The sequence below is a fragment of the Peromyscus maniculatus genome, chromosome 22 (assembly GCF_049852395.1).
Source record: "Peromyscus maniculatus bairdii isolate BWxNUB_F1_BW_parent chromosome 22, HU_Pman_BW_mat_3.1, whole genome shotgun sequence".
NCBI classification, from domain to species: domain Eukaryota; kingdom Metazoa; phylum Chordata; class Mammalia; order Rodentia; family Cricetidae; genus Peromyscus; species Peromyscus maniculatus.
Window position 1 is genome coordinate 34,168,626 of NC_134873.1, and position 12,407 is coordinate 34,181,032.

Genomic DNA, 12,407 nt, shown 5'->3' on the forward strand with positions numbered 1-12,407 from the left:
CCTCAGAAGGTTCCTAGACACTTCCATCTGGACGTCCCAACCACTACTCGGAAGAGTCTGTGATTATTAATCTTCCTTGTCGACTTGTGGATCACGAAACAGCTCCGTCATTAGTGGAGCCTGGGAGGGCGTCCATGAAGACATTCCCAGACTATGGGGAAAAGTCCACCCTGAATGTGGGAGACATGATCTCATGGGCTGGTGGGCTGGTCAGTCTTCATCGAATCACCATGGAAACAGACCTCTGGGTGAATCCCGGAGGGTGTTTCTATCAGGAATTAACTGAAGAGGGGGGGAATTCATCTCGAATGTGGGCCACGAAGCAGATTTTTGGAAAGAGCACGCTGAGCATCGGCATTCCCCTCCCGCCCCCAGCCTCACTCTCCACCCCAACTCCACTTGCTGGCTGTGGGTGGAGGCCACGTGACCAGTTACCCCACTCGCCTGTTGCCCCGCCCTCAGCCTAGGAGTTGAAAGAAACCCCTCCCCACCTACGCTGCTTTTGTCAGGGATTTGTTACAGTGGTGAGAAATCCTGATGTAGCTGAATGAATGAATAATGAATGAATGAATGAAAAGGGAGAGAGCAGAAAATCAACCGGGTGCCAGCAGGTCCCCTCTCTTGCTTGGTTGAAATGTAAAGAGTCTCGGGACGCTGGCATGGCCTGCGCCCTCTGTTCTCCGCGGTAAGGGACTGGCGTCCCCTCCAACCATGGTCCAAAATGGTCCTGAAGTTGCTTCTGGGCGGTGTTCCCTCACAGCGATCCAGCCTCAGCATATAGATGCCGTGTTCCAAGTGACAAGACCCCTTCTTTCCTCCCCCTCTTTCCTCCTCCTCATCCCCTCCCCCCTCCAGCCGTACTCATTGTCCAATTCTCAGGCCAGCCAATGGAGAGGCTACAAAAGATGGAGACAGGCAGGATTTACAAAAATTCACCTGTATTCCAGCCAAAATATCTTTAAAAAGAAATCCCTTCGGAAGGGGAGACAGAGGACATAAGACACAATACATTTAAAATATGTATTGAAATTATAAATCCGACATTTCCATAGGATTCTAAAGTACAAATCACAACAGGAAAAGGCATTCGAACAGCTCTGATACATCACAGTGTTAGTGGTACAAAATGTACTCACGTTTCAAAAACCACAAATGAACTTTTCTCAATTTTTTTTGGTGTGTGTGTGTGTGTGTGTTTGTATGTGTGTGTGTGTGTGTTTGTTGGGTCTTACCACCACTTGTCAAATACAGAATGTATACGTGTGCACGTGCGTATGACTGACACATGCATGTTTTTTATACAAGATTGAAATACACCCGAGGCAAAGTATAAACGTATAAGGTCAGGCACGTGGCACACAGCTTACACCTAACTGGAGGGCCCTGGGGTCTTGGAAGACAGGATTATACAAGTCAGGAGGGCTGGAGACCACGGGGCGGGGGAGTGGGGTTAACTACCAAAAGGGCGGGCTCTCCTAATCACAGGGCATTGGCAATTGTTTGAACATAAGCCCCTCCCTCCTGGCTGAGTTTTTTGGCAACAGCCAGTTACAATCTCTTTACCTTATTTAACTTTACAAGGGTTTGGGTTCATTGTGAGAGAGAAACAAGCTTTGGTATCTTTTTTTTTTTTTTAAAGAAAACCTTCATGAAATTGTATACATGCAGAGTGTTTCCCTTGATGATTTTGGTGTGATTTACATATATATATATATTCACAGGTATGTTTATTAAAATCCGTAGGAATCTAGGAAGTATACAAAATAAGTCCTCCCTCGTCCTTTCCCATCCCCTAATTTTTAAAGGCGACCAAGGGAAACACTTCTAATTCATAAAATAACCTTTCCCCTTTTCTAATTCCAATGGAAAGGATGAATTCATCTGGAAGTCAGGTGTTCAAGCCTGACGATCCTTCCTCCCATGGGGGGCCGTGTTTAACGGGGAACCTGGCCAAGGCCTCACACCTGTTTTCTGGAACAATACCCTATAGAGAGTATTTGTTCTCTTCAGGACAGGTACTGAAGTGGGGAAGGCGCTGGGCCTGCACTCTGAGCGACTCCCAGGTGCTGAAATGGTCCATAATCCATGGAGTCCACATCTTTGTCCCGACCACAGGAGCTGGCTCCCAGCTCCATGAACACCTATCATGACTTCGCCTCTGAAGGCATCACCCTGGTGAGCATATGAAGCCACAGGCTGGAGGGCCAGCCTTGGCAGGGATTAGCACACCCGGTAAGACTACAGCATGGTTAGCCACCCAATGGCCTCAGATAACCCACAGGCCAGCAGGCCCTCAGCAGAGATAGCCCTTCTAGATATAGCCCTACTACAGAGTCCTACCAGAGAGCTCCCACTGCCTGTCACAAAGAGGGTTTCCCACAAGCTCGGGACTGAACAGTCTTCTTCCATCGGGAACAGGGTCTGTCTCAGGGAACTCCATTTTCAGTTCTGACAAACCTACACCGAGCAACAGAAAGGGTGCTACAAATGCTCACAGAGCACTTCAAGCTACCCTGGACTGAGAGCAAGCCCAGTCACATCTGGGGGCCATCATTGTTACTATTCCACGTGCATTTCACATCACACGTGGTTCAAGCCGAATGTCCATAATAAACGGACGTGGGTGTCTCTGCTAAAAGGACTCCCACAGGGAACAAGGCAAGCTTATATATTTCAGTGTGATCTTGCTGGTGTTTCTAGAGGGAATGGACAAGTCAGCTTTTATTAAGAAATCTAACTGAGTAAGTGGGCTTGATACAAAGGCTCAGGGCAGACAGGGATACTCTGTCCACACTCATTCGGCCCTAGCAACCCTATGGTTCCTGGCTGTGTCCAGTCATGTGCTTGGGAAGATTGCCATAGGCTGAGGTGTGAGTAGGTGGGGTTACGGAGGGCGCGGGGACCTTCAGAAGTGTCCCAGATACCAGGTGACTCCGTCTTCAGTTATGGAGCCTGTGCTGCCGAGTGGGAACACGACCTCCCAGGAGGCTGTCCTGCCCACCACAAGGACAAATGAAACACTGACACAGACAGCAGTGGTCAGGCAAGGCAGGAAAAACAATGGTGTGACGTCTGCCTGTGCACCACCGGAACCAGGGCCCAGGCTGGCTGCCACCTCAGAAAGGCATGTTTAAAGGGTTGGTGGCTGGGGGTTTCACATGCAAAGCGTGGGCTTGAGGTCTCAAATTCAGCCACTGATTCACATAAAGTTGTCAAACCTTTCCAGAAAAGCCCGGCCACCTTTCCCCATGTTTCTAACCACAGAGGCTCAAGGCCAGGCTTCAGCCAGAATGAAGGTCTCAGAGGTCACGCCTGTCCAGTGAACTTTTAAATTTCAACTACCGGAGGACTTTCTGAGCGTGGTTTTGATATGGACTGAGCTTCTAAATGGCTTTTGCTTAATAAAGAAAATCAGTCCCAGAGGGTGAGAAGCCAGTGGTTGTCTTACCTCGTTCACTGTCTATTAAAAATAAAGGAAATGACGTCATTTCTGCACAGGCAGCGTCTGCCGGGACTTGACACTGATCCCTAAGTGCAGGATCACACAGACAGCCACTAAGGATGCGACGTGCTTGCAAAGACAATGGCTGAGATGATAGGACTCCGGGTTCCCTTTTCTCCTTTGTAGGACACTTAGTAAGCCTTCAGACCACTGCCTCCCTGCAAACCTCCACACCTCCACCCTGCTCCTGGGAAGCATGTTGGGCTCTGCAAGTCAATCCTGAAAGAAAGGACTCTCTCCTATTTTCAGAGGCAATTGGCAAAGGGCCTGTTTCTTATTATCTTGCACTTTGTTGACATGGAAACACATAGCCTAGGAAAGACCAATTCACCAACTCCCCACAGCAGATAATTAAATGAAACAGAAGGGTCCTTCCTCCTTCCTCCCCTCCTCCACCCTTCTTCCCTTTCATTTTCTTCCTTTCTTTTTTTTTCCCTAGCAAGAATAAACCGATTAACTACAGGGCTGGGTCTGTGTGGTGTGAGTCTCATGACTTTTCAAATTACGTAAAGCATTTGAACAATGCAAAGACTTCAGAAAGTTCCCACCCAATCTTCCAAGAGTCCCCCAGGGACAGATGACTCTAACTCTCCTTGCCTGAAAAGTGGGACAAGGCGTCAGAGCAGAGTCCTTCAGAGTAAAACATCTGGTTTGAAGATATTCAAAGGCATTGGCTGCCACCTGGGAGAAGGGAGACAGCAGGAATGGGCCCTGTGAGCTGAACTGGAGAAGTGTGTGTGGGGGGGGAGGGGAGGCGGGGGTGATGTAAAGGTGGAGACATTTCTTAAACGTGTCAATATCTTCGAAGAAATGCAACAACAGGGGACCTGTGTGGATAACAGTACACAGCTCAGAGCATTCAAAAAGTAATTACAGCAGGTTCCAAGAAAAACACAAAGTGTGCATAAGGCTTTCTGTAGCTCCTGAAAAAAAAAATGGTCAGGCCAGAAAAGTCATTTATCTGTAACTTCATAAAATGCACATTTCAAAAAAGGCATAGGATGGTTTATACGCACCTTGTTGATTTTCACTATTCAGTTGACAGAAAGGGGGAAAAAGCCTTCTAAAAAGGATTTTACTAAATGCCTTTAGGAGTAAAAACGGTTGTCACAAATGGAGAGATTTTCTCAAGTCAGATAATCAGGTGCTGGCTGAAGAGAGTCCTAATTCTTGAAGACTTCTCCTGACAACATGGTGCCATCTTGAAGCCAAGGTGTCCCTTTGTCTGAGTGGGTCTCCTAAGCTCCCACTGGACATTCCCAGTCTACGGCCGGGGGATAAAAATGCCTGATATGTGGCTGATGCCGCCTCAGGCCGTATCTGCAGACACAGGTGTGGGAATGTCCCACACCCACCCACTTCTACCTCACCTCACCTCCCCCACACCCCGGAGACCACACCTGAGGCCTCTGCCCACTTGCTGACATCATCCCTGAAATCTCTGCAGCAAGCCGGACACTGAAGCTCATAGGGGCACATAAGGCAAGAAACATGTTTAGTGGGGGGCGGGGGGAGGGGAGGGGGCCACACGTCCCGAAGCAGGGGTCTGTTCCAGCATCATCACGCAGTCCTCTAGGTGGGGAGTGGGTCATCGTCACCTTTACTGCATTTGCATTTGCAGCAAAGAACAAAGGGTGTGGCCAGGAGCAAGAAAGGAGAAGCCACTAAGAGCAGGAGCCCAAATCCGGCAAAAATTCCCACCACCTAGAAGGGAAACAGAGGAGAGGTGAGGAGGGCTGGTTTGTAGGATCCCCCGCTGAAGTTTAAACCACGATTCCACCATTCCACCTATACATCCAATCATCTATATCTATCTGTCTGTCCGTCCGTCTGTCCATCCGTCCATCCATCCAGTCATCCATCGGCCCACCGTACAGTCTGCCCACCCACCCTACGTCTTCATCTACTCAACTGCCCATCCATCTATGCATTCATTCGCCCACTCACCCATCCAGCCATCCACCAAACCATGCTTGTATCCATCCACCATCTACACACTCACTCACTCATCTGCTTCTTTAACCATCACCCACATACCCCTCTCTCTCCCTATCTCTCCAACCGATCATTGCTTCATCTGCTTGTATTCCCTTCTCATTTCTCTCCCTTCCCTGCTTTCTCTTCTCCCTTTGTGGATCCCCCTCTGCCCCTGCATCCATTTTTTTTCCCTATGCATTCAGCTCATTACTGATTTCTCCTTGAGCAACCATGATTAGTTAGACAATGGCCAGCTATTACAAATACAAAGACACCTGAGATCCGGACACTCCAGGAAAACATCATCTAATGGAAAGGCCAAGATTTCATCGAAGGCTAACAACAGGAAGTGGGTTCAGTTCCATCCAAGAAATTGAGGCCTACTTTTCCAGGAGGACAGGAAATGGTTGAGATGACAGAGATGCCCAGATGGTTTAGTATGTGAGAGGGCAAGGACAAAACCTTCAAGCAAAGGAACTAGAGTGGCAGGGGCATGGGACATCAGACATTACACTGAGCTACCCTTGCCTTTCTGGAGTTTAAAATTTAATATGGACTGCTATCATCATCATCATCATCATCATCATCATCATCATATTATTATTGCTTTTCAAGACAGGGTTTCTCTGTGTAGCCCTGGCTGTCCTGGAACTCTCTGTAGACCAGGCTGGCCTTTAACTTACAGACATCAACCTGCTTCTCTGCCTCCCAAGTGCTGGGGTTAAAGACATGTGCCACCACCACCTGGCTATATTTTGATTTTTTTAAAAACTTGGTCTTTTCCCCCCCTCTAGGTATAAGGCTCAAATGAAGACCTGCTGACATTTACACCAGCCCGTGGGGCTGTTTCAAATGAACAGGTCTGGCCTAGCTTAGATCAACCCCACTCTTCCTACTGAGAGCTGAATGTGGAGTTAGACTGCCACCTAGTGTTCAAGATGAGAAATAACATGACTTTAACAATCTCTAAGGCTCTACTATACTGTACAGCATCAAACATACATGAAGGAAAAAATTCCCTCACTGGAATTTTCCTGGAAACAAACCATACGCGCGCGCGCGCGCGCGCGCGCACACACACACACACACACACACACACACACACACACACACACACACACACACACACCACAGTGCCTGCATGCATGTACAAACCCACATTTATAAATAAGACCACGTTTGATAAAAGACATCACGCTGCATTGAAAATTGAGGCTGTGCAGATGCTAAGTCTCATCCACAGCGTGCATTTGATAAGCATAATATTGGTGGTGGGATTGCACCAAGCAGGTCAGGTGATGTATTGAAATCACGGGAAGACGGTGGGCGCTAGAGAGATGGCTCAGCACTTAGATGTGCACACTGCCCTTCCAGAGGACCCGAGTTGGGTTCTCAGCACTGGTGCTGAGCAGGTCACAAATGCCTGTAATTCCAGCTCTAAGGGGAGCTGATGTTTTCTTTTTATCTCTGCACTCAGGTACACACACACACACACACACAGGCAAATAATGTTTAAAAATATATTTTTAAAAAACCACATGCATACTGATATTCAAGGCCCATAAGAGCACAGCGAGGTTACCTGGAGCTCCTAATAACCCCAGCCTCACAGCAGGTGACTGTCAGCCTTGAAGGAGCCACACATCCTCCACAGTCAAACCCATAAACACAGGTTCACATCCTCTCCAGTAAGGCACCAGCTCATCTCAGCTCCTCAGCCTGCCTTATCTGTATTTGCATGCTGTTTGGTAAGCCGACCTACCAAGCCACTGCCAGCTGGCTAAGGATGGATGTGAAAATCACCAGAAGAAAAGAAGACAAAGTGGTGACACAAAACCAGACATTCACTCGGGGAACACTGTTGTGTGACACTTTGAATTCTGTCGCTCCATACTGACAATAATGTCTGCTTTGAATAAGAGGGAGGAGCCAGAAATGGCTGACCAACATTAACCATAGAGGTCTTGGAGGACTGAGGACAGATAGACACAGGAGGTAGTAGGGCGTGGCTTAGAGAGGATCTCGGTCCTTTTGGATGGAGGGACGACGGAGATAGGAGATCACTGGTTGCTTCTCTGATCATTCAGGGTCTTACCATGACATCTGACTCCCGAGTTTTTACTGATAAGAATAATTAGATAAGTGAATCAGAACATGATAGTCAGGCCCTAAGCATGTGGGTGATAGAGGGGTGGGTCGAGGCTCCCCAGAGGGTGATGTCACACACATGGTGACATCAGCATGGGTGAGCACCGAGGGTTGCAGGACAAGCCTCCATGTGACTTTCATAAGCCAACACTGTTATGTCAGAACACAAGCTTTGCGAACATGTCAAGTCCTCCTGATTACAGATGTCCTGGGATGACCCAACTGGACAGAAAAAATAGCACATGGTCAGTGGTTTTCCCGGAGACTCCAACTGCATTCCAACTTGGGAAGACCGAGTCCACGTCAAAGCCAGGGAAAGGTGAACCAGTGTCTTAAACGTCACTCACTGACGGAGCAAATGTCAGTGGCCTAAGATGACGGAGCCTCACTGGGTCTCTGGATTAACAGCCAGTCCAATAATCTCATTTTTAAAAGTTTGTATGTCTATGTGTGCATAGTTTTGTGGGTATGTGAACACGTGTGGAGGTCACTGGCCAAAGTTGGGTGTCTTCCTCAGTTGCTCTCCAACTTTTTATTTTTCTTTCTGGGTTTCTTACTAATCCCGATCTGATGGATTTGGCTAGACTGGGTGGCCAGCAAGACCCTGTCTCCACTTCCCTGTAGTCTTGACTGGAACTACAGGTGTGTGCCGCCGCATGCAGCTTTCCATGTTCTTATTTTACAGATGCAAAATCTATGACCCAATATGCTTTTCCCAAGGTCCATATTGCTCCAGCTTCAGATGGTCATCTTAGTGTCCATCAAGCAACTCTGCAGGAACCCCTGTCCTTCACCCTGGGGCTGGTGGGGGCGGGGAGGACCTCGTGCATATCCAAACATACACAAGGGAATGCATAGTCAAAAACTGGCTGGCCCAATGTCCTGAAATGAGTTTTGCCTTCTGGACTAGACCTGAGTGGAAAAGTCTCTCTTCGCTGCTCACAGGGAAAGGAGGAGCTTGGTTAGGGCTCTCCTGGCAGATGGCCATGACCTGAAACATGAGCTTTGCTCTAGTGAGGGGAAAAAAAAAAGGAGTGTCCAGCCCTTCTGCATTTGAGCTTGTGTCTGGGATGACGACGGAGCAAAGCTGATAGACACGACCCAGTGATGGAATTTACGCTAAATGTTCAAAAGAAGGTTGGATGTTGGGCATAACTATCATTATCAACTGAGACTCAGTTACTAGCTCATAAGGTCTTTCTGTCCATTAGCACCAGAGCCAGCCCAGACACCGCCACCTTCCACTCCTGTTAATCTCTGCAGAAGACCTTGTCAGCCAGAATAAATGTGTGTGCATAACTATGTGCATGTGTATGTTTATTTGTGTGTGCATGCATGCAGTTGTGTTAGAATGGAGCATTTGACAAAGCGGGGGGGCTGAGTAAAATGTACTGCACAATATTTTAAGCTCAGCAAACTGATAAAAAGCTAGCAAGGAGCAGAGCCTCCCCCACTCCCCACCCCACCCACACACACAAATCTGCTAAAATAACAAAGAAGAGTAAGGAAGCAGGAACCCACAAAGTCAACATATTTCACACCGAGGAAAACACCCTCAAACACTGTGGTCACTAGACCTAGACTGGAGGTCGATCATGAATGCCATGGAGGTCTGAGGTGAGCAAGACCTCGAGCCACAGACAGGAGCACTCCCGGAATCCTAGCTCTCAGGGAGTTTTCGGGCTCAATTAGAATGTGCAGGGTTGCTGGATTTTGTTCAAAGCATCACAAATGGGAAGGTAACAGCCAGCTAGAAGGCCAGTGGCCGGCAGGACTTGAGAAGCACTGAAACCAGGCAGAGGACGCAGAAGCGATCTCTTGGATGGACCCATTTCCGCAAGGTGGACATAGGAGTGTGTGGGACTCTTGAGGGCACAGATGTCCTCTCCAGCCACTGTGTACATGTCACATTCCACATCCCATCTGTCACTGGGCTCTGCTTCCCCTGACACAACTGCTCCAGGTGCTATGGATATCACTCTGTATGCTATGAATGTGTTGCTCTGCTAGGTTAATAAAGTGTTGATTGGTCAGTAGGAAGGCAGGAAGTATAGGCAGGACAAAGAGAAAGAGAACTGTGGGAACAGGAAGGCTCAGTTAGGAGTCGCCAGCCAGACACAGAAGAAGCAAGATGTCAAGGCAGAACTGGGAAAAGGTACCAAACCACGTGGCTAAACATAAATAAGAATTATGAGTTAATTTAAGATGTAAGATCTAGCTAGCAAGAAGTTTGAGCCATCAGGCCATACAGTTTTAATTAATATAAGCTTCTGTGTGTTTATTTGGGTCTGAGTGTTTGTGGGCCTAGGCAGGACTGGAGAAAACTCCAGCTACATCCAGGTTCATGTCCTTCACTGGAGCTTGTCTGTCTTTCCACCAGAATCTCAAGGAATGTCACCACTGTTCCCACGCCCCAGTGTTCAGTCCTCCTCTGGATGGGAACCCACAAGCTCATTATTTCCACCTCTATCGGTTCAGCAGGAATAGACCTTGAAGAGCCAGAACAAAGATCATGACTATCCTATCTCAAACATGCTACCCATGCAGGAAGCGGCTGAAGGAAGAAAGCTGGGTACATGGCCACGAAGCAACACTAAGGTCCATGCTTCACTTCATCTGACAACCATTGAGGTTACATGGACAAGCAAACCCTTGCATTGAGGACAGGCTGATGTACAACAAGAGGCAAGACAGATACAGGGTCCAGAGGGGAAGGCAGATGTGAGAACAACTGGAATGATGGGGGTGCAGCCTAGTCCTGAGAGATGGGAGGTGGCATCACATATTTGAGTCAGAGACCTAAGGCTTAAATGGGCTGCACGGAATGTAGATGGAATCTCAGAGCTGGACATGGGCAGGAAGCAGAGATTCAGAGGTCATGAAGGCCAGGGCTATACAGATGCAGGAGTGCACAGGAGGTTTTATGCCAAGCCCATAAGCACAGGGAAAGATGTAGACTGGATTCCTAAGTTTCCCTCTTATACTACTGGGTACTCTGTAAACACCCAATAAAGATGTCATGAGGATATTGATGAAAGATAAAACCCTGTCTCTCCGTGTCATTAACAAGTCTGTGGAGGCAGAGCTAAGACAGGAAGCCTGTCCAAAGAGGAAATGGGGGAGGCTGGCAGGGGAACAGGGCCTCTCCAGGCAAGCCACCAAGCCAGGCAAACCACAAGAATAAAGGGGTCTGTGGAGGTCATGAGCACTCTGTGGTGTGCTGGGTTTAGATAAAATTGAAAGCTGCAGGGACCTGACACAGGACCTAGCCTTGCTTGCAAATGCACAAGGTAGAGGGGAGAGATCTTCCATGGACACTGTCTCCCTCGTGGACAGCCACGTGTCTCCCTTTTGCTTCTGCTACTTTACTGCGGAGACCCACAGAGGTTTCCCAGTGAGATCTGAGCTTTCTTTACCCAGCAGGGTCGCATAAGGGGATGACTGGACCACGGGCATGGTCACCAGGTATTTGGAAGGGTCTACAATTAGCTGTGCAGTGTGCTTTGATCTAGCAAGGGGAGGGGGGGTCTTTTGCCCGCCCCTTGGCATTGTTATAAAAAGTCTTTTTGAAGACAAAGAAGGGGCCGGTGGATTTTGAACCAGGCCCACCCGAAGCTATCCTGTGTTTCTGTCTGTCTCCTCTCCACTCTCATTCTATCTAAAAGTTTCTTATTCCTCTCTCCTCCTCATAGGAACCCTTTAAAAGGTGGGAGCTGGCCTCCCACACTTCACACACTCAGGTCACTGTTGTGGTAACCTTCCTCATCCTTGAGCCCTGGTTTGCTCGCCGCTTTTAGTCATTTCAGTCCCTGTCTAATCTCTGATGGCCTGTGTTCCCTTCCCCATGGCCCGTGTGTCTCTGAAATGCTGTATGTACATCACACATCTTCATGTGGACAACCCTACAACTGCAGGCAACACCCCCTCCCCCAACACACACACAGATGCTTATAGAAGACGCTGTTTAAAAAGTGCAGAACGCCAAAGCAACTCACACCCCATTACTGTCAGGGAGTGAGTAGGGGGCATCAGGCCTGGTCAGTGGCTGGGTGAACTGCCTGCTCTTCTGTAACACTTTACAGGAAATCCCCCCAGCCCCGCTACAGACACCCACACTCGTGGACTTCCATCCCCATCAACCTACAGCGGGGTACGCCGAGGAAACGTACAGTGGGACCCACCCCCAACTCTAGGCCACCGTCCTGAGAGTGGGTCTGTCTTTAGATAGACCGGCACAGTGACCTCCTGGGAAAGAAGCCCATTCCACAGCAACTAGGAAGTATTGCAGATTCCACCCTCCTAACCCCTTTGTGGTTCCAACTTCAGTTGCCTGCAAGATCCCACAAAGCCTTCGGAGATGCGGCCTTGCTAAAATCCCAGACTAACCCCATCCTCCCTGTCCCACTACCCACATAGGTCCGTCCTTCCACAATCCAAGCACCTCACCATCCCCCGTCCTCTCCACTCTGCTCCACGTACACACGCGTCTACTCCTTGATACTCAAAAGTGGGGCATGGCCACCCGGGGACCCTTAAGACCTGGGATGCATGCACACCTCCTCATGGCTACCTCGTGGTTTTGGATGCTGAGATCTTGGACCAAGCTGTTCAGCATGGGATATAGCTCAGCTTTCCTGGACCCTACGATAAATCTCCCATGGTTGAGAGTATACCCACGAATAAATTCCTTTGATCATTAAATAGACTCTGTGGATTAATCCCATTATCTAACACACAAGGGACCATCCCACCCTTGCTATCTAAGGCCTCTAACCCTCCC

General features: G+C 48.6%; 1 protein-coding gene across 8 annotated transcripts in view; it reads right to left on the bottom strand.

Moving 5' to 3' along the window:
* Positions 1–1,182: 1,182 nt before the first annotated feature.
* Positions 1,183–12,407, bottom strand: part of Rnf144a (ring finger protein 144A) — a 117,850-nt gene continuing 106,625 nt past the window's right edge. For all 8 annotated transcript variants that reach the window (XM_076559267.1, XM_076559262.1, XM_076559266.1 and 5 more), the window contains one exon: positions 1,183–5,206. In XM_076559267.1, the coding sequence (XP_076415382.1) occupies positions 5,075–5,206 (132 nt within the window). In that variant the 3' untranslated portion in view covers positions 1,183–5,074. The remainder of the gene's footprint in view (positions 5,207–12,407) is intronic.